The 21,118-nt window shown below is 46.0% G+C and overlaps 1 protein-coding gene across 1 annotated transcript in view; it reads left to right on the forward strand.

Annotated features, from left to right (window-relative positions):
- Nucleotides 1-21,118, forward strand: part of Ptprj (protein tyrosine phosphatase receptor type J) — a 146,678-nt gene that overhangs the window by 86,763 nt on the left and 38,797 nt on the right. Inside the window, exon 2 of the mRNA XM_055601201.1 lies at nucleotides 20,079-20,097. Within this exon, the coding sequence (XP_055457176.1) occupies nucleotides 20,079-20,097 (19 nt within the window). The remainder of the gene's footprint in view (nucleotides 1-20,078; nucleotides 20,098-21,118) is intronic.

Raw genomic sequence — 21,118 nt, forward strand, 5'->3', positions numbered from 1 at the left:
GATGCTGTATTAGTTTTCTTATTGCTATGACAAAATACCTCCCAAAAGCAATGTAATGGTAGAAGGGTCTGTTTGGTCTCATAGTTCAAGGGTTTACAGTCCCTCACAAGCATGGTGGCAGAAGCAGCCGGGCACGTTGTCTCCTTAGGCAGGAAGAGGAGATGAAAATGCCACTCAGCTTCCATTCTCCTTTTTATCCAGCCTGAGACCCAAGCCCATGGAGTGGGACAGCCCACATTCAGAGTGGGTCTCAGTTAAATAACCCAACCTAGAAAGTCCCTCCCAGACATTCCCAGACGGTTTTCTCCTAGGTCACTGTAGATCCTGTCAAGTTGGCAGTCAGCAATGGCCATCACAGGTGCATACAGCACGCTAGGCACTCTGAATGGAGCAGAGGCCCAGTAAGACACATTCCTTAACTCACCTGGGGGAAACGAGGTCAACACTCAGCAGGTACCTATAGGCAGATTTAAAATGAGGTGTGGAGCACTGTGGAGAGAGCGCTAACCAAGAGGGCAGAGGGTCATGTCTGCCTCTTGCCTGCCTGCTGACGGTGCTCTCCTGGGAAAGTCCCCTGACCTCCCTCTACTCTTCTGGGGAAGCAGATCAGTGCTTGGTGCCTGCTCCCCTCCTAAGAAGTGTTACCGTCTGTCAAAAGTTAGCTCCAGGAAGATGACCAGAGCGCATTGAGCCAGCGCTTTAGAAACTGATGTCGCGTAATATTGGATAAGTAGAAAAAGTGTTAACAGTGCAGTAACAAAGCAGACACCCGAGGACCTCAGATCACCATTGTGCTGGTGTTTATCTCGTCTGCACGGTAAGTTCTTACTGTGTCTGTGCGTATCTCTGGGTAGCATGTTGATTAGCTTTGCATATTAAAGTGACCCTCACACAGCTTTCCGTGGTGTGCTTTCAACGCCCAGTAGCAGCTTTCTGAGATCCAGTTTGTGTTGGAGCAGCTTGTTCCTCGCCATTGGTGTAAACCGTTAGTTGGCAAGAGAATCTCGAACTTCAGCAAATTTTCTGGATAAAATAAAGAGATGCATATGACTACAAGTCTCCTGGTACATACAGACTCCATTGTGTGTGTAGGGTATAGGGCAAGGGCATCTAAAATCTTCGTAAATTTTCAAGCAGTGTTATTAACCACAAATCCAGTGCTGTCCCTTAGCACTGCCAGTTTACTCATTCTGCCTAACTGCAAACGTGAATGTTTTAGCCTCTCTGTCCCCATGCCAATACTCCTTCCTCCAGAAAGCACCATTTCACCTTGTGAATTTGATTCGTTTCCCTTCTATTTTATGTGTGGTGTGTATGTATGTTTGATGTGCATGCGTGTATATGCATGTCCATGGGTGCGTGGCCACATGCACATGTCTGTGGATGGAGATTGGAAGTTGAGTTTCTTCCTCCATTGGGCTCCTTCTGGTATGCTGAGGTATGGTTTCTCAGTTGATCCAAAAGAAGCCCCTGAGGCATCTCCTCAGCTTTTGACTGGTTTTTAGATCCCAAGTGCAGCCAGACATTCACTGCACAGTGATGATGTACAGCTGTGGTCCTGTAAGATTAAACTTACTGGAAATCAGTACAGGTAGGCTGGACCGGCTACATGGCCTTCTATAAATCCTGTGTTTAAGGCGTTTCTTGCATCGAGAGGCCACACTGTTACCTTCACCAGCTACGTTTGTGTAGGGACACTGTATGATGTTTGCACAACAGTGAAATGCCTAACAGCATTGCTCTCAGAATGTATCCTTGAGTATCAAAGGACCTGGAGTGGGATTGTAAAATACTTGTCTTTCTGCCCTGCTTGTTTTGTACTGTCTTCAAGTTCCATATGTGTTAGTACAAGTGACAGGCACTCCTTTTTAAAGGCTGAATCTTAATCTCTTTCTCTTTCCATCTGTTCTCTAGTTCTTTATCATGTCTCCATTGACCAGCACTTGGATTGTCTTCTGTGTCTTGGCTGTGTGAACAGTGCTGCAGTATGAGTGGACTGCCATTATCACATTAAGGAGATTCCTTCCCAGTCTGAGCTTAAGAATCTTCTCCCAGGCATGAGCTGAATATGAAGAAACACCTTTCCTGTACCTTCCCGATGATCTAGCAGGTTTTTCTCTCCCATGGGATAGTGTGATTAGTTGTATACATTTTGGTTTTAAACCAGTGTATTCCCGAGGGAAATTAACCTACTTGTGTGTCTGTTGCTTTATTAACATTATCTGGAACTTTCACATTGTGATAATGTAAGTGATGGGTCTGCAACTTTCCTTGTTCCTTTTGCACTTGTGTTGGTGTGGAGGTTCTAGTGTATCCTCCAAAGAATGAGGAGATAGTCACTGCTAAAATCTGCAAGGAGGGCGTGCTGAAGATCAGAGTGTGCACAAATAAAGCACTTCTTCAAAGAAACACTTTGTGATGTGCTTCAGGAACTCAATTAAATTTTTGATTTGATTCTTTATATGTTGTTTTTTTTTTATTTTGTAAAACGTTTAATGTTGGCAGCCTTCCATGTATTTCTTCACACTGCCAGTTTCACTTATCTTTATGATAGCTTCAGGAACATAACCTCTGCCATTCAGTAGAGATGAGTTATCAAACTTTTGTCGTTTACAGTTGCACATCTATGTGAAGCAGAATTTTATTGATCTTGTGCAACCAAATGAAATGCAGAAACAGGTGAGATGTGTTGTTACTTCATTTTTAGTATTTTATAGAGAGAGGACACACTGTAACAAAATACTACAGATTTGAGGTTTTAGGGGCTGTTGCAAGCCTGAGTTAGGGTCCCAACGCCCACCTAAAAGCCAGGTGTGGCGGCAGATGATTGTAATCCCTGCCCCCGGGGAGGTAGAGACCAGTGAATTCTAGCTACTTGGTGAGCCCCAGACCAATGAGAGACCCAGCGTCAGAAAATAAGGTGGGCTGAGTGTGGTAGTTCTTTTTAATCTCAGCACTTGGGAGGCAGAAGCAGATGGATCTCTGTGAGTTTGAGGCCAGCCTGTTCTTTGTAGCATTTTCCAGGCTAAGCAGGACTACATAGTGAAACGGTGCCTCAAGACAAAAACAAACAAGCAAAGAAACCCCCCAAACCAAAAAACTCAAGGTAGATGTTGCCTTAGGGAATACCACTTGGTTGTTCCGCGTACACAAAATAAACATAGAGTTTTCAAATTAAGGCTTACGTTACCTGTTTTCTCTGATCTTGTTTGGGTTTTTCCTAATAAGTGCCTTATTAAAATTTTGCTATTCTAAAATGGAAATGGGAAGCCACTGGCTACTGACTGCTCCTACAGCCCTGACAGCCTGTGATAGAGCCCTCTTTGATTATGTGTCAAGGTGACTGGTGTAAGCCTTTGTCAGGCACATGACTGCGGTTAGAGAAAGCCCAGGGTTCACTGCTGACCTTGCCATCCCCAGGGAGCAGGTGTGGCATGAGCTCAGCTCCCTTTCAGCCCTTCTTTCTCCCTGGTGGGCCATTGGCTCAGAGTAAGATAGATGCATGGAGTAGAAGAGCTGTTAATAGCATTTACTCTGTCTTAATCCTTTTTAATCCCATTCATATTTCAGAGTCTGAAACTTGGCAGGATGTCACAAGCCACAATGTGAGCAGGGAAATTCTTCTTTGCATAGCAGGGACCAAGTTAAAAAAAAAAATTCTCACCCTAATATTTAGTTGTTAAAACTTGTAAGAGTAGAAAATTTCTCCTTAGATTTCTGAGTGTCACTAAGAAACCTTGCTGGGGCTTCTTATTATTTCTAGCAAATGACAACGATCAATAGTAGGATCAGTCAGAGTGAGATATCTGTGGCATTGACTTCCCAAGTGGGGAAATAATTGGGGTCAGCGGTGCTCTGTCCGTTGTTAGACCCATGTGAACTTCAGACTTGGTCTATTCCTGATGAGACATCAGCTTTTGCTTGGGCTTGTCAGCTCAGTCTTTTGGTTAATAGGACCTGGTTATTTCTTTGCAGATTTAAAATGTAAAAAAAAAAAAAATAATTGTGAAATCCTTTTAAACTCCAAGAAGACTTAGACCTTGGCTGTATTGTGATCTGTCTAATGTGGGACTGGGTGGGTGCTTTCCTCCCTGCTTTTACTGCAGGGCATGTGTGTGTTGGAAAGCCTGTAAGAAGCTGGTTTGCTGTGTGGAAGTTCTTTGTCATGCAACTGCTCCCAAACACTAGGTTTTGTATTAGACTTTGGGTCAGCTTCGGGGTAGTGAGAGAATGGAAGCCCAAGAGCATGTTGTCTTCAACTTCCTGGCCTTCCTCTTCCAAGTTTTGGCCTTTATTGGGCAGAGACGGGTCTTGTCTGGAGGGCAGCCCTGTCTGCCATTTGAAACCCTGCCCAGCCCTGGGGTGTGAGGGCTGGCGGGGAGGGGTAGGCGGGCCATTGCGGGAAAGAAGACTGGGCTTCTAGAGGAGCATTTGGGGTTGGAATCAGTTGTGTCTTTTAAAAATTTTACCCATTTTGGACTTGTCTGTGGAAGCAATTAGGGAGATCACAGGACCGTTTCTGATTTCTGATTCTGTGCAGTGTCTATTCAGAAAAATAGAAAACAGTCAACTGGAACAGGGGATTATTTGAGCACACAGAGTCCTGTTGTCTGAGCAGTGTGCCCTCAGACAATTTGCCTTTTAGTGAAGTTTAAACCCGTGAAAGGAAATAAAAAGTGTTTTATTAGATGGTGAAGAAAGATGGACTGGACTTAGGAGACTTGGGGAATTTTAGCTTTTTCTTTGCTAATGCAAACTTTGGAAGAAGATGACTCTTTCTGTAATGCAGCTTATTTGTACAATGTGGTAATTATTGCTAATAGTTAATAATTATCTTCAGTTGGGAGAAATGCCAGAGAGAGAGAGAGAGAGAGAGAGAGAGAGAGAGAAGAGCGCCCTTACTGGGCTGCCTTTTGTTCAAGGCTAAACATTGCTGCTTCTGAGAAAGGGTACACCTTATGCATAGGGCCTGTTAACGCCTATGAAGTGTCTGCTTTGGAGGTTCTAGCATGGCCCAGATGTGGGCAGTCAGGCCAGAACACTTCTCCATGAATATGCACAGACTGAGGCTTCAGGAGCACCAGGGACTCACCCAGTATTATGCAGCTGGTAAAGAGACAGGGCAGAGACACCAACCCAGCAGTGACTTTCAGAAGGGTTTCCCTCCCCCCACCCCCAAAACACTGACTCATTCAGTTTGGCCCAGTTCATTGAAGTTTATGAACTAGGTATACATCCATCATGCCCTGTTAAGTGTTTATTTTGTTTCCTGAAAGCACACAGAGCAAACCAGGAGCTCCACGGTGTGACCAGTAATGAGCTGCGTGGGCAGATGGTGCCAGTCACAGGCAGGAAGAGGATTCTCTGTGCTTAGTAGCAGACAACTGGTCTTTTTGACCTTGATGTGAAAAATGTTTCAGGTTCTTAGTCAGGGAGGAAAAATCATTCCTGGTCTCAATTCTCATGCAGGCCTGTGGGAGTATATCTTAGAACGTACTGGATTACTGATTTGTCGAGGGGTAAACCGGAGAGGTACTCAGGAATATATTGGATAATTAAGGGAAACATGGAGAGTGGCTCAGCTGTCAAGAGCCCTGGCTGCTGCTGTTGAAGAGGACTTGGACTTCAGTTCCTAGCGTCAGCACGGTGGCTCACAGTTGTCTGTAACTCTAGATCTAGGTATCTGGTGCCTTGTTTTTGTAACAGTCATTCACATGGTACACTTACGTGCATGTAGGCAAACACACATTCTACAGAAAATAAAAATAAAGAATAAATCTTAAAACCGAAACCAAAACCAGGGCTAGTCTCATTGAAGGATGAGTGGGATTTCATTGGGCAAACTTAGCCTGTGTTTCAGAGAACCAGGTCCCTTTTTTTAAAATAAAAACCATTAACAAGTGTTTTCAGCTTATTTTACTTGAGCTTTCTTTCCCTAAGTCATAGCAACTTCTAGCTCAGCCCTTTGGGTCGTTCAGATCTTTTCGTTGTCGGGGTTGTAGTTGTTTCAGGTCCCAAGGCTTTCCCCGATCCATTAATCTATCTCATCATCTTTGATGCTGCAAGCCAGCGGCTTTCCCACTCTGGAGGGTATTTGAGTGTAGGAAGCCGGCAAAGTACGTCAGGGCTCAGGCTGGGTGAAGGAGGTCTGTCCCTTCGTATATATATTTTTCTTCTTCTTCTTTAAAAGCCATGCGCCACAGATGGTGCTTACCAGAGTCTGAAGCTCACTGATGGGGCTAGACTGGCTGGCCAGTGAGACCAGGTCTACCTGTCCTGGCCTCCAGGACTAGAGTAGCTGAGGTTGCAGATGCTGCTGCAGAGAGCAGCGTTTACATGGGTTCTGAGGATCTGAACTCCGGTGTTCTCCTACTTTCCTGGTATTAGAAACATAAAACAACCTCAGCATCACACAGAGGAACACACGAGCAAAGAGAAAGTAGCTTGGCAATGCAATTTCTTTTTGTGAAAAGGTTGGGCCACTAGGCTAGAGCGTCTGTGCAGGAAGTGCAGGAAGTACAGTTGGCTTTCATTCTGATGCAGGTGGTAACTGTGTCTTTTCCCTATTGGCTGGGGGGTAGCTCACAGTATTTTTTGATTGGCGAACTTTAAAAGAATCCTGCAAAAGGAATGAAGGAAAGGGAGGTTGGTTGGCTGCTGCAGGCCACCAGATTCCAGGAATGTCTCTGTGTGGAACTGGAGCGGGTACTTTGTGTAAGCGAAAGTTTATTACCAGGTAGGGTAGTTTGAAAGATTTACATAAAGGTTTTATAAGGTTGGAGGAGGTTTATAAAATATTGCCCCCTGGCTGGCTAGCTGCCTTTAATAGGCAGGAAAAAACAAACAAACAAACAAACAAAAAAACAAAAAAACAAAAAAAAAACAAAAAAACAAAACAACCAAACATTTCACACAAGCACTTACAGCTTCACCCTCTCCCCAGCCTCCCCACTTCCTGAACTTGGTTACCACATCTGTCTGTCTTTCTGTCTGTCTAATCTATCACCTCATTCTTTTTCTTGGCTCAATTGCTCCCATTTGCTCTTTTCTACGACCTAGATCCCACCCAATTCTTGGACCTGGGCCTTTCCCCACTTTCACCTTTTTAATTCACCTTCATCCTTACCTGTTCACCTGCCTGCCAGCCAGTGCAGGTTCTGTGGGAGGTGTGAATTACTGCACCTTCACTAAGAAGCTTTCAGCCAGATGGTCAGTGGCAATACCCAAGGGTGAGAGCTAAGTGCCAGGTGCTGGGCATAGCTGGGAAAGAAACCCCAGGCTCTAGTGGGGAGAGGGAGTCTGTGAGGCTCAGTGAAGGTTCTCTCATAGTGTGGGAGCTCCCTTTGCTTTAAAGAGACATTGATTACATCTGTTGTTAGGGAAAAAAGTATTTATGCTGAAAGATTCAGAGGACAAAGTAGAGACAATGGAAGAATGTACAGCGCTGGATCGTGCATTTCTTTGCCTCTCACTGGCCTTTAAGCAGTTTGGGGGTAGGGAGCTTTACCGTGTCCTTTCTGTGAAGAGGGGCTGGTGTATGACAGACAAATGTGTTTCAGACTCAGGTTTCTTAGGCTTGCCTGAGCCTCTGTTTCCTCACCCTAAACCGAGCCAGGCTGGGATAGGTGATCTATGAAGCTTGATTCTACAGTCTGACATGTGTCTCCCATTGGTGGCCTTTGAGGCCCTGAAGTTAACACATGTCTGGTTCATCTTTATACCAAGGAAGGCCGGACTAGCTTTGCCCCAGGCCCTGGAGAACTGGTGCTGAATGAATGTGTCTTAGGAGAGGGTGTAAGTAAGGTGGTGGGAGATGCGGAATGTGTGACGGCTTGTTGTAGAGCTAGGGTTCTGCTGCCCTAGGCCAGTGCTAACAGAGAGGGTCAGGCTGTGTGCTGTTCAGGATGCTGTGGGAGCCAGCAGCTCTGGACACCCCCACCCCCATTCCCAGCATTACTCTCTACTGACACAGACTCACATTTAAATTTATTTTATCTCCCAAATACCCAGGATTCATTAAGAAAGACATTGTTTCCCATATCTCATCAGACAGTTGGAAACCCAGACCAGTCTTGAGAGATCCTGAGTCTTTTTTAGAATTGAGCTGATTGAAATCTTGCCTGAAGTAAAGGGACAGTAATCACATCCCTCCCTGTCTTGAACGTGCCTTGTGCCCGACAGCATTTCACTGAAGCCTCTCAAGTGTTGGAGGGGCTATGTATAGACATAATCCCTATTTTCAGAAGATGAAGATGTAGTTAATTGTAGGTAATAATTATCAGAACCAGGATGTGGAGCTCGAACCTGGCCACAGGGCCAGTACTCTGTGTGGCTGCAAGTCTGTTCTTGTGGTTCTGTCCAGCACAAACATGTGATTTTAGGGCAGGGCCAAGCCGACTATAGCCACTGCTTGTTTTTGCATGACCCATGAGCTAAGAATAGCTTTTACATTTTTTTAAGAAGTTGAGAGGGAAAGAAAACCGTTTCCTAATGTAAAAATTACGTGAAACTCATGTACTTATGAATAAAGCTTTATTAGAACACAGTCATGGGCATTAGTGTACTGGAAGCAGACTTCACACTATACAGACAGACTTGTGTATTTTGCAGAACGTAAGATATTCAATGCCTGGCCTTTCATAGACCTTGACCAAGCATCTGATTCAGGGAATTCATTAGGCTTAATGAGATGTTAAAAGTAATCAGTCACCTCCTGTGTACTACACCAAGTTCCCAGTCATCTGCTACTTGAAGATTCAGGGGTCTCGTTCTGTTGTTTGCTGTCACAAGTGTCCCCTCTGCGCATGCACTGTAGCACCCACATGATGTGACTTGCTAAGGCGCCGCTTTCTCAAGAGCTCAGTCTCCTGGAGCAGATGACGGTGGTGTTCTCTTGAGACGAGTGTCGGGCGATAGCTGTACTTAGGCTGTTGTTACATGCTCATTGGAGTACAGGTGGGGTTTCCTGTGTCCTGAGTGTTTGGGCGCCTCAGGTTCTCACTGAAATGGAAGGTTGCAGGCAGGAAAACCAAGACGTGACCTTTATTGCCTCCTGCATTTGAGACAGAATTCTTTCTGCCACATGGTTAAGAGGGGACCCAAGATTCTGGGTTCTCACCCAGACCTGACAAATGCAGCTAGGATATGTGGGGAGTAGGGTTGATGGTGGCTTTGCAAAAAGCTGGAGCTGAGGCAGGGTCGCTTGGTTGGGGACTCAGTGCTACTGTGGCTGTAAGACATGGGGTAGCTAGATAGTCTGAAGATTCTAGCCCAAGTTCTTTCATGAAATGAACCCAAGACTCGAATTTGCTCTTTGCTGTCAGTCTTTTGCATTGACAGAATCACCTTATGGGTCCTACTTTCTCTATTTGTTTGTTTGTTTATTTACTTATTTATTTATTTATTTATTTATTTATTTATCTATTTATCTATCTATCTATTTATTTATTTATTTTTACTGCTTTTTCTTTGTCTTTTCAGACGAGGTCTCCTTGAACTTAAGCTCCTCCTACCTCTGACTCTTTGATTGCTAGTATTATAGTCTTGTGCCACCATTTCTGGCCAACTTTTTTTTTTTTTTTTTTTTTTTTTTAGTCTTGTAAGACGGTCTGTTTCTCATGTACTTCATCTAGCCCTCCTTCCTGAGGCCCTGATGGTGGCAGTAACTATACCAGTTAATATTTAGTATACACTCCATATATATGGATGTGTCATACGGATCACATCATATAGTGATTGTCACAGCCGCTCTGTAAATGCTGTTTATACCATTAAGAAAGGCTTTGATTTTTTTTTTTTTGAGACTCACAACCAAATTAGATGCTACAGAGATGTCTCACATACCCCAGCCAGCTTCGTAAAGTTGTGAAAATCAGCAAGTGTAAACAAACGAAGTTCTAAATACCCACTCTTTCAGACTTCCCAGTATTTCTCCCTGCCCTTGCTTCAGCTAGATTCCATCGCTGCATATTGTTCACTTGAGGGTGTGTCTGCTCATTTCCTGTACAGCGCCTGGGCGACGCCCTCTTACAAGACCCACGGCGTCTGCTGTCATACATGGAGTCCTGCTGTATTGCCACGAGCTGCTTAATATTTGTCAAGCCTGCCGAATGAGTCTTTTTTTTTTTTTTTTTCCTTTTCTCTTTGAGACTATGTAGCTCAAACCAACTGCTGTGGACGCGCGCCACACTCCAGCCGTAGATTAGAAGAGAAAACTCAAGAAGCTGTGTCACTGGCTCTGGGCCCGTGCTGCCTGAGGTGGCGGGGCCAGGATTCAAATGCAGGCTGGAGGCCAACGCTCTATTGACTTCCTACCCTTCCTCAGTTCAGGGAACTCCACGGGAGGGTGCAGGTGGGTGGGAGCCTTTGTAACCCTCCTCACGCAGCGACTTCAGAATTCTTTAAAAGCAAATGAGCTTTTTGCCACCACCGTCAGCATTGAGGCCTCTGATAGGATCAGCCCTGGAGGATGTTAGGTAGAGAGAGGGCTGTGAGGGACTGTCCCATTAGCATGCTGTGGCCCATAAGAGGCAGAGTTTGTGAACTTGGAATCCGGATATGGGTATTCTTTGCTCATCTGGTAGAAAGGGGGGAGGATGTGTAGAGGGGGCTCAGGGAGCCGTACACTGCAGGTGCGTGCAGCTGGCATGACTGTGGGAGCTCGCTCTGAGCACCTCAGGCCCTTATGAAGAGCATCTATTGGTTTCTTTTATCCAGACTTTAGGGCAGATGGGCAGTGCCAAGAAGGGACTGGTTGAGTTCCGGAAGTAAATTTAATATCCTAGTTTGAGGGTCTGGAGTCCAGTCTTCAATTGAAGACCAATAGTTTACCCAGCATTTAGCTCTTTTGCTTGTGGTGGAGGAGTTTGTGAGTCGAGTTGGTAGTAGAGGTGGGGAACAGGTTGGGGGAGGTAATTGAGGGGTAGAGAGAATGGTACAGTTTATATTCTCAGTGTGGGCATTGTTGGCAAGTGACATTGACCAGAAAGCTTGCCTTCAGAAAAGAGCTTACATCTTCAGCCACTTGCAAACAAATAAATGGAATGATCTAAACCGTGAAAAGTCATCCACTCAGTCCTTCATATGCTCATATTTGATAGAGGAAGCCAGCTGTGTAGGCGCCATGTTGCCTGGCAACTGCTGCTTGTCCTCAGCATTGGGGTGATAGTACTGCTGGTGACCATTTTTAGAACTTACCCGACAGAGGGGGTCACCTAGATCCAATTAATGGCTTGAATGTGGCCAGGTAAGAAAGTGTGTGTGTGTGTATACAGAACATAAAAAAAAAAAAAAAAAAAAAAAAAACTAACTCTCCCTGTGCTTAAAGAATTAGGATTTTAAGAAACACTGTAGGACTCTGGGCATGCTGGTATATGCTTATAACCCTAGCACTTCAGAGCTGAGGGAGGGGCATCACAGCTCTGGGTCATCCTGGGCTACAAACCTGTGCACGACTTGTCTTAGAAGAAAATGCACAAAACATGATCAGTCAAGTAAAAGATATTACAATGGAGCCTCAATTTGGCACCCCAGATAATCATAGGATGAGGGGAAACTGTTGGAGTTCCTCAGCCTCCCTGCAGATGCAAAGTTGGGCCTTCTACACTGTCTGGGGCTCTGTGCCCAGTCTCGATTCAGTGTAGTCTGGTTTCCATGGCTAGGCAAGCCACCAGTTCCCAGCTTGTGTTTCCCATTTAAAGGTCCTATTAATGTTTGAGTGTCATTAAAAAAAAAAAAAATCCTTCTGGGACAACTCAGGATGATCCTTTCCAGGTCCCACCATTTACCTGCAAATTTAATGATTTCCTTATTTTTCATTGCTGAGTAATATTCCATTGTATAGATGTACCACAGTTTCTGCATCCATTCTTCAGTTGAGGGGCATCTGGGTTGTTTCCAGCTTCTGGCTATTACAAATAAAGCTGCTACAAACATGGTTGAGCAAATGTCCTTTTTGTGTATTTGCGCCTCTTTTGGGTATATGCCTAGGAGTGGTATGGCTGGATCTTGAGGAAGCGCTATTCCTAGTAGTCTGAGAAAGCGCCAGATTGATTTCCAGAGTGGTTGTGCCAGTTTACATTCCCACCAGCAGTGGAGAAGGGTTCCCCTTTCTCCACAACCTCTCCAGCATCGCATGGTATATACTCACTCATATAAACATACAACATAGAATAAACCCACTAAAATCTGTACATCTAAACAAACTAAGCAAAAGAGAGGACCCTAACTAAAATGTTCAATCCCCATCCTGAAAGGCAAAGAGGATGGACATCAGAAGAAAAAGAAAATAGGAAACAACCTCGGAACCTGCTACAGAGGGCCTCTGAAAGCCAGAAGAAAACAGGAAACAACCTTGAAACCTGCCACAGAGGGCCTCTGAAAGCCTCTGCAGTATAGACTGTCAAAGCAGATGCTGAGCCTGATGGCCAACTGATGGGCAGAGTGAATGGAATTTTATGTAAGAAGTGGGAAATAGTAAGAGCTGGAGGGGACGGGAACTCCACAAGGAGAGCAACAGAACAAGATAATTTGAACACAGGGAACTTCCCAGAAAATCATACTCCAACCAAGGACTATTCGTGGAGATGACCTGGAACCCCTGCACAGGTGTAGCCCATGGCAGTTCAGTGTCCAAGTGGGTTACATAGTAATGGGAAGAGGGACTGCCTCTGACATAATCTGATTGGCCTGCTCGTTGATCACTTCCCCCTGAGGGGGGAGCAGCCTTACCAGGCCATGGTAGAGGACAATGCAGCCACTTTTGATGAGAACTGATAGACTAAGATCAGAAAGAAGAGGAGAACCTCCCCTATTAGTGGACTTGGGGAGTAGCATGCATGCAGAAAGGGGAGGAAGGGTGGGATCGGGAGGGGAGGAGGGAGGGGCTTATGGGGGGATACAAAATGAATAAAGTGTAATTAATAAAAAATTAAAAAAAAATCCTTAGCCCACCCTCTTCAAATTTGAGAGTGTTTAGGATTGTAATGAAAATATTGGCTCAAGTATCTGTTGCACGGAATCTTAAAATTAAAGCTGCCCTGTCTCAAAAAACAAGCTGTGCACCTCTGTTGGCTGTCCCGGAACGTGCTATCCTCCTGCGTCTGACTTCTGGGTGTTGGCATGTGGAATGGGAATACAGTGGAGAACATCAGGAATGTCACCCGGCTGCACTCAGATGACTTTAAAAGTCAAAGGGTCACTTGAACTTTGAAGTGGCTGTCATCTGGCATGGACAGACACTTACATACGACCGTACATGTGGATATGAATTGTGGAATTATATTCTTATATGTTATTCACAAGGCTCTTTCTCTGGGTGGGGGACACAGCTCTGCTAAAAATACCAACAGAAGCTCCTGGCCCAAGATTTCCAAAGCCTCCGCCACCAGCTCTGCACCTCTGAGTTCACACGGCCTCACTTAGGCAGAGCCTTTGACCACACGTCTCTCTGTGCCTTTCGGAAGAGGTCCTTGCACCATAGCTGCCTCCGTTGCAGAGCTGAGACAGCTGGGCTATTGATTAAGGGTGACAGCCATCGCTTTACCTCGAATCTTTGGGTTGTGGAGCCCTGGGTGATGCTGACTCATGAGGAAGACAGAACTAAATTAAGAGTCCTTTAATTGCAAATGAGGGTGGAGTAAACCAGCTTATTCTCATCTTGCTGGGACTGATTGTTGCAGCGTTGGAAGCGCTTCTGGTACGCTCGGTGACAGAATTGAATGCCAGGTATCGAGACCAGTCTACCGGGTGACATCTGGCTCTGGAGCGTTTTCAGCCGTGGTGCTCGTTTGTGTTTGGCCCCACCGGCATGCCGTTTCCATAAGTCAAAGCTTTGCTTTTCTGTGGCCTGTATTTCAGAACGCTGTTGGGTAACACTCGCAGAGAGATAAGCTATAGCTAGGAAGAATGGTGGCCTTTCAGAATTGGACTCAGTTTGCTCCAAACCCTATAAAATGCTATTTGACTTTAAACATTGCTTGAAGCAGTTCACATTTTGGTTAATTACGTCAGTGAGTAAAAATAACTATTGTCATATGGTGTGTGGGCCTGGCTTTAGAAGGATAAAGCATCTATTGTTACCCATTGTGCAGCTCCATGGCTTGTTACCCACCCTTGAACACTGAATATGTAGAATAGAAAACCTGCAATCCTGTCACTTGCTAAAATTCAGGCTGCTCTGTGATTTCAGCTTCTTTTGCAAAAGCTGCTTTATTCAGTAAGTTCCAATGAGCTGATAGAACGTGTTCCTCCGGCCAGGCCAGGCCTAGCAAGGCCAGGCTTTTGTGACCTTGCTTTCCCAGTGTCTGTTGAAACCTGCTCGTAGATGAGGCTGCACAGTGCCTCCTACAATTAAGGCCAAGGGTTTCAGGGCTGGGCAGATGGGGTGCGGATCTCAAGCTTGTAAGCTGCATTGTGTGCGTCAGGACAGGAGCTTAACTTTTCCCAGACGTGCATCAGCATCTGTGAGATGGGGTTATCCATAGCTTTTGCTTCCTGCAGTCTCAGAAGGTTTAAGTGAGGTGATAATGTCGTTATGTACAGCGCAGTGATAGGGAGGAGAGTCAATTAATGTTACAGTGACGGCGGGCTCAGGGGTCTCTGTGTCGGGTTTCCTGCCACACGTTTGTATGTTACGTCAGTTTCCTGAGCTCTTCCCTTGTCATCCACATTCTCTAGGACCTTGGGCAAGTCTGCCACTCCCCTAGGGCCCCCTACCCTGTTCCCTAGCTGTGCCAGTTCTGTGGAGCTTTTCCTGTCTCATGAGCTCTTGGTGGGTCAGGACTGCCTTAGGTGCGCCTTCTTGTCTTTGCTAACCTGCGCCATGCAAGGCTTGAGGCAGGGACTTGAGTGGTGTGGACTGAAAGCTTAGAGACCATCCAGTGGCTTGAAATGGTAGCTTTGGAGTTTGGTGAGGAAAGACGGGTGTTAAGAATGGGATCAAGGAACCTTGCTATGTTTGAATCTTGAGAGAAAAAGGGGATGTATATTGTAGATGCCTTTTCATTGTTTATAATTGATGAGATGATGGCTTCATGAGATGACCCCCCCACCCATGCCCCAGAATACAAAGGCCAGGGAAAGTTGAACCTAACATACCTACCTTCCCTTCTTCCTTCCTTCAAAAAAAGGACAAAGGTCTCATTATCTTAGCTCAGGATGTCCTGGAACTCACTATGTAGGCCAGGCTGGCCTAGAACTCACAGACATCCATCTTCCTTAGCCTCCCAAGTACTGAGATTAAAGTCATGCATCAGTCACTCCACCCAGCTTGAACCTGAACTTTCTCACCATGCTTGGTTCTCACCCACCAGATCAGCCGTGTCCCTGCAGAGGAGCCTGGGTTGTCTTCTCTGTACCCCAGCAGATCCCTGACCACCTGTCTGAACCCCAAGAGGAGGCTGACCTCTTTGCTCTATGCTATGGTTACTCTGGATGTCCACCTTGTTTGCACAGCTCAGAGATGGGAGAGGCAGCCCCCTCAGCTTGTCTCCCCTTTCTAGTCTCGGCTCCAGGATTCTTGCACATTCCTGCTGCTTTCCCACAGCCCCATTCACAGTTCTTTAAAACTCTCCCCACTTGTTCTGGCTGAGCGTGTCACCTGTCTCTGCTGGGCTCCTGACTGACCCTGCACATTTTAAGAAGAGTAACCTGGGAGGGGCATGCTGGGAAAACAGGGAGGGAGGGGGAGGATTGGGAGGGGAGGATGGAGGAAGCTACAGAGGGGATACAAAGTGAATAAAGTGTAATTAATAAAAATTAAAATAAAAAAAAGAGCAACCTGGATGGGCTGTTTATTTTCACGCGGAAGAAGGCCCAAAGAAAGAGAGGTGTCAGCCAGGTGAACGAGTGAGGGAACAATGTCTGCCTTGATTCACCTCCAGTGATCCCAGAAAGCCCTGATTTAGGCATTGGTCTGCTTTGTATTCCAAATAGAGGGTTCTGTATAGAGTCATAGCCATAATCTGACAGGATAGAAACAAAAAGATCACAGCAGATTCCCCCCCCCCCCCTTTTCTGGTTAGTTTTTATGTGTCTGGATGATGTCTTGGGAGGTTTTGAAATGGCATAAGCCTTCCAGGCCTAGGGTGCAGATGTGTCTGCTCTACAGACCCTCAGATTATGAGGGCAGAGCAAAGAACAGAAGTAGGGAGATCAGAACAGTGGAAACACCCTTGCCTTAGGTGTGTATGTGTTGGGCTACATTTAGGGGTTCCAAAGTTTATAGCCTGGGAGGTGGGGCTAATGGGGAAGTTACACCAGAGAGAGAGGGGGGGGGGAAGAGGAGGAAGTAGAGGTTTATTTTGGTGTGTGCTGTTGTCATGTAGATTTGGGGAAAATTTGAATGTTTTAGGTCCATGTTCCTGTGAGGGCCCTGTGATCTGGTTGTAGAGCAGGAAGGACTCGGTGTTCCTTCACTTCCTCTTCTTCCCCTTCCTTCTTTATTTTTTTTTCCTCCAGGAAGCTCTCTTTCCCTCCTCCCTTGAGCCAGGTGGGGAAGGGCTGAGCAAGACTGTACAGTCACGATGCATACCATCTTTTAAAAAAAATGAGAATAAATTTACATAGTAAGAGGAACCATTTGAAAGTGCATTTCAGCAGTATTTAGTGCAGTCGCCCTGTTGCGCAGCTGTCATCTCCATCAGTTCTCCTCACTTAGAATTACCCGTAAAGAAACCCCCAAGTTGAGTTCATCTGTATCCCGGCTTCTTCCCTTTTCAAGACTGTTTCCCCTGGCCTGTGTTCCTCTTCTGTGGAGTCTCTGTTCTGGGTATTTTATATAAACGAACTCAAATGCTCCGTGATCTCCGCATCTGGCCCGTTTCCTGTAACACCATCTTTTTGAGGTTCATCCACGTTATCAGGAGTCAGTACCTCTTTCCCCTTTTTGGGGCCACTGATTTTCTCTTGTGTAGATGTGCTGTAGCCAGTGGGTACACTCTCCCCTTTGGCTGTGTAAATGGTACTTCTGCAACACCTTCGACGGCCTCCTGGTGCGAGGGCTGGTGCTCATGAGCCTTGAGCACTAAGTTGAACTCCCTGGTCCTCTGTGTGACAGGGCGCTCAGAGCAAGAGGGGGACAGACCTTGAAGCCTGAGTGCCTCTACCTCAAGCTTGTCTGCTTTGATTTCTGCCCAGAGGGAAGAAGGGAATAGAATAGACTGTTGATCCTGTCTCTAGTCAGCAGCATCTCTTCGCAGGCTTTCATTTGTCTCCTTGTGCTGGGGCACAGCTAGTGTCTGTGGTCTTGAGTTGTGTAACCTGAACAGCAGGGTCCTTATCTGAGGATGAGATTCTTATTTTTGTTGCCACCACAGCCAACTGGGCTGGCTGAGGACTCTCCCAAGGAGCCAGAGGAATACTTACTTCCCTGTGGGGTGGAGACTGATGTTGGGGTGCTGGCGGGAGGAGCTGTGGTCCTCACCACCTCCAGCTGTCAACAGCTGGGAAGTTGTCGCCAGATGCCCTTTTCTGTAGGTAACTTTGGTGTGCTGTTTATCAGCCTGGGAGCTTCAGTCTTCTATCTCTCACCTCCAGGCACACCGTAGGCTTTCACGCTTTTGCTCCCTGTTGGAAGGATGACCTTTCTATTGATGGCATTTTATAAGTATGTATGTAGTGCTCACATGGTCAGGTATCCGTGAAGGTGTTTTTTGCAGGTATCTTTTTATCTGGATTGTGGAAGAGGCTCTGGGGGTGTGGCTGGTCTGAGCTGGGGTTGCATGACCTGAGCTGATCCCACAAGAGGAGTCATTGGCCTTTCAAGATTTTTACTGTGCAGTTGAAAGGTTAAGGCCAAAGTCAGTGTTTCTCACCGTGGTGTGAGAGCTAGGGTCACTTTGTTGCAGTTAACAGGCAGTGCAAAGGCAGATCCGTTGAGCAGGTAGTGGTGTTGCCCTCTCCTGGCATGGGGTGGAGAGGTACTGCTTGACTGAGCTCAAGGTTCAAGGTGTGACCCTTTCCCTGGGGCCATCTCAACAGATAGGTGTTGTTCTTCAAAGCTTTGCAGAAGCCCCAGGCTTCACAGGAAGACGTGATGTCTTCTGTAGAGGTGTGTGGTACGTTCCCCTGTGCACCTCAGGTTAGCACCCCTTGCAGACTCCTGATTCCCCTTTGCCAGGCTGAGTCTTAGTTCCTGTGGCTTCAGGGCAAAGGGCGAAGAGGCGATACCCTGCACTTTGGCAGTGGCCGCTGCTTCACCATGAGCCTCACAGAGACCCAGGCTGCCTTGTGTGTGGCACAGGCGCTCCGTCTCCTCAGAGCACAGGGTGAGCATAGAGCTCTCTTACCTTGTTTTTTTAGATTGGAAAGGAACATGCTGACATAATATCTTTCATAATTATTTTTTAAATCCTCACTAATCCCTCGTGTTTCTGTCCATAAGGAAGTGGCAAAGATGGTGGTTATGCACAGGGACTCTACTCTGAGCACCCTAGTGCAAATCCAGGCCCTATCACGCCCCTCCTTATTGGTGAGTTGTTTGGAGGACTGAGTTCGTATCTGAGAGCATTCAGAACAGAGCCAGGTAGTAAGAACTCTGAAAGAACTGGCTTCAGCACGCTGAGCACAGAGACACAGAACTGTGATTCCTTTTTTCTCCAACGTGTGATTCTTGCATTTTACCTGTACCAGTGACTTAAGGGCCACATGCCACAGATCTAAGGCACCACACTCTGCTTTGCATGTACCCAGGCCAGGGGCACCACTTACCTGTCTCCCTGGGGCATGGCTGCCCCGTCCTCCATCCTGGGATAACGAGGCTGTCTGCTGCAGGGCTGCTTTGAAGGAGTGCTTGGCCTTTGTAGGTCTTCCACACTGGCATGTTGTGATAGTGCCCTCAGTCTGGAGTTACTTTTAGATTCTTCTCATCTTTGATGGTTTCAGGTGGGCAAACGGATGGATGGATTCCAGGAAGGGCAACAGCCTATATACCGAGGAGACTATGGGCAGGTGCCAGGACCCTACCACCCTAAAGTGTGGAGGTTTTGTAATTGAACTTTGTTTTCAACTACTGGGCAAAGTATGCTTGCTTCCTTGTGTTAGCCACGGAGTCTCCTGGGATCCATCGTAGACTGTTGACTGACATCTTGCCTAGCTCGAGGGGTGGCAGCTGGGGCTCCTAAGATGAGCTGAGAGAGTTCAAGCTGGAGAGACAAGGCAGTGGAGACTCTGAGGGGACCTTGGTGGCTCCTTTCTTCCTCACCGGCGATTTGCTGCTGAGCAGCACGGTTCTTCTCATGTGGCGGAGACAGTTGTGATAGAGTCGAGTCAGTGAGGGCTTCAGAGGGGGTGGCATTTGGGGCAGGCTTCTGCAAGAGGTAATAAATCAGCTTCAAGAATGTGTCACCAAGACAGAAGAGCCTGCTGGGTGGTTAAGTATGTTGGGAAGTTGTAGGACATTTTTTTCCCCTTCTTTTGATTATTTTCTTTTTCACAATCACTGTACTTTGGAAATTCCAATTACCAAAAGCATGTATTTAAGAAACAATGGGACATGCAACCTTAAATTACATTAGGCTTTGGGGAAATAATTATGGGATAGGTGATAATGCATACCACTGAAGGAATTCCCTCTTCCCCACACAGAAGCTTGACATTGTCTACTAAACCCCTTAAGGCGTTGAATTTCACTCTGTCTCAAAGCTGCCTACCAGATGATTAAAAACCGACTGCCCTCTACTGATAGGAAGAAGGTGAATTTTTGTATAGTGAAAGATCCCAAACTTAGGCATTTCTTACTTCAGTGTTTTTTCTAGTCCAGAAAGTCTTGACTTTGCTTTTGTGTCCTTCTGCCTCAGTTCACCTCACGGGGTTAGGGCGGAGCAGTGGTTTTTTTAGAGCCCTGAGAAACACTGGGTTTATGGAGTCAGCAGCCGCGTAGCCTCCCCAAACCCAGTTAATCTTTTGTAGTTACCGGCGTTTTCCCTGTATTTAAATCCCCAAGACACCCTAACCATGGCCATCAGCTTCCCATGCATTGAACAGCCACCCCCAATATTCAGCCCTCAGGTGCTCTGTTTCTGATTTGCATTTCCTCGGCTGAGTGAATCTGCTGACTTCCCTTTTCTTTTCTGTTCCAGGTCCTGTGCACAGGTGCGGGTGAGTACCTTGATCCTTTCCATTGTGTTGTTTGTGACTGTCCCCTAGTGGACACACGATTACATTAACGGCAGCTGTGGAAAAAAAAAATCAAAGGAGATAAGGGAGTGGGGTTTTTGATTGGGATGTGAAACGAGCAAATAAATTAATGAAGAAGGAAAAAAAACCCACTTACAAGGGTGGAGGCATGGCTCAGCAGTTAAGAGCACTAGCTGCTCTTCCAGAGGACCCCAGTTCAATTTCCAGCCCCCACATGGCAGCTCACAACTGTCTATAGATGCAGTTTTAAAGGACCTGGCACCCTGGCACAGACATGCAGACAGAACACCAAATGCACATAGAAGTAAACAAATATTAAACAGACATGCAGGCAGAACACCAAATGCACATAGAAGTAAACAAATATTAAACAAACAAACAAACCTCGAAACCAAAACCTACTTCTCCATTTTTCCTTAGAAATTGAATGAAGATAGAAACAGTGGCTGGGCGTGATGGCGCACGCCTTTGATCCCAGCACTCAGGGAGGTGGATCTGAGTTCAAGGTCAGCCTGGTCTACAAAGTGAGTCCAGGACAGCCAGGGCTACACAGAGAGATCCTGTCTCAAAACAAAACAACCAAACAAACAAAAAACAAAACACACAAACAAAAAAACCAGCAAATGAAAGGAAAATTCACTTAGTTGTTTAACATTGACTCTAAGAATTCTTTTTTTCCAAGCTGGATGTAGTGGTGTAGCCCCGTAGTCCCAGCTTCTTGGGAGGCTACATCGAGGTTCTCTTGAGCTAAGGAGTTTGGGGGTTGCCTAGGGGACATGGTGAAACCACCAATTTATAAAAACATTGTAATATAATGTTAATATTCTATAATGATAATAATAGTTAGTACTTTTAAAAATGTATATATTTGGGAAAAAATTGATAGCTTTTGTTTGTCTCTAAAATTTAGGAGCATTTTTTTTTCTTTTCTTGCAAAACCAAACCAAACCAAACCAAACCAAACCAAACCAAACCAAACCAA

Source organism: Psammomys obesus, unplaced genomic scaffold (genome assembly GCF_907164565.1).
Source record: "Psammomys obesus unplaced genomic scaffold, mPsaObe1.curated_primary_1811, whole genome shotgun sequence".
Lineage (NCBI taxonomy): Eukaryota > Metazoa > Chordata > Mammalia > Rodentia > Muridae > Psammomys > Psammomys obesus.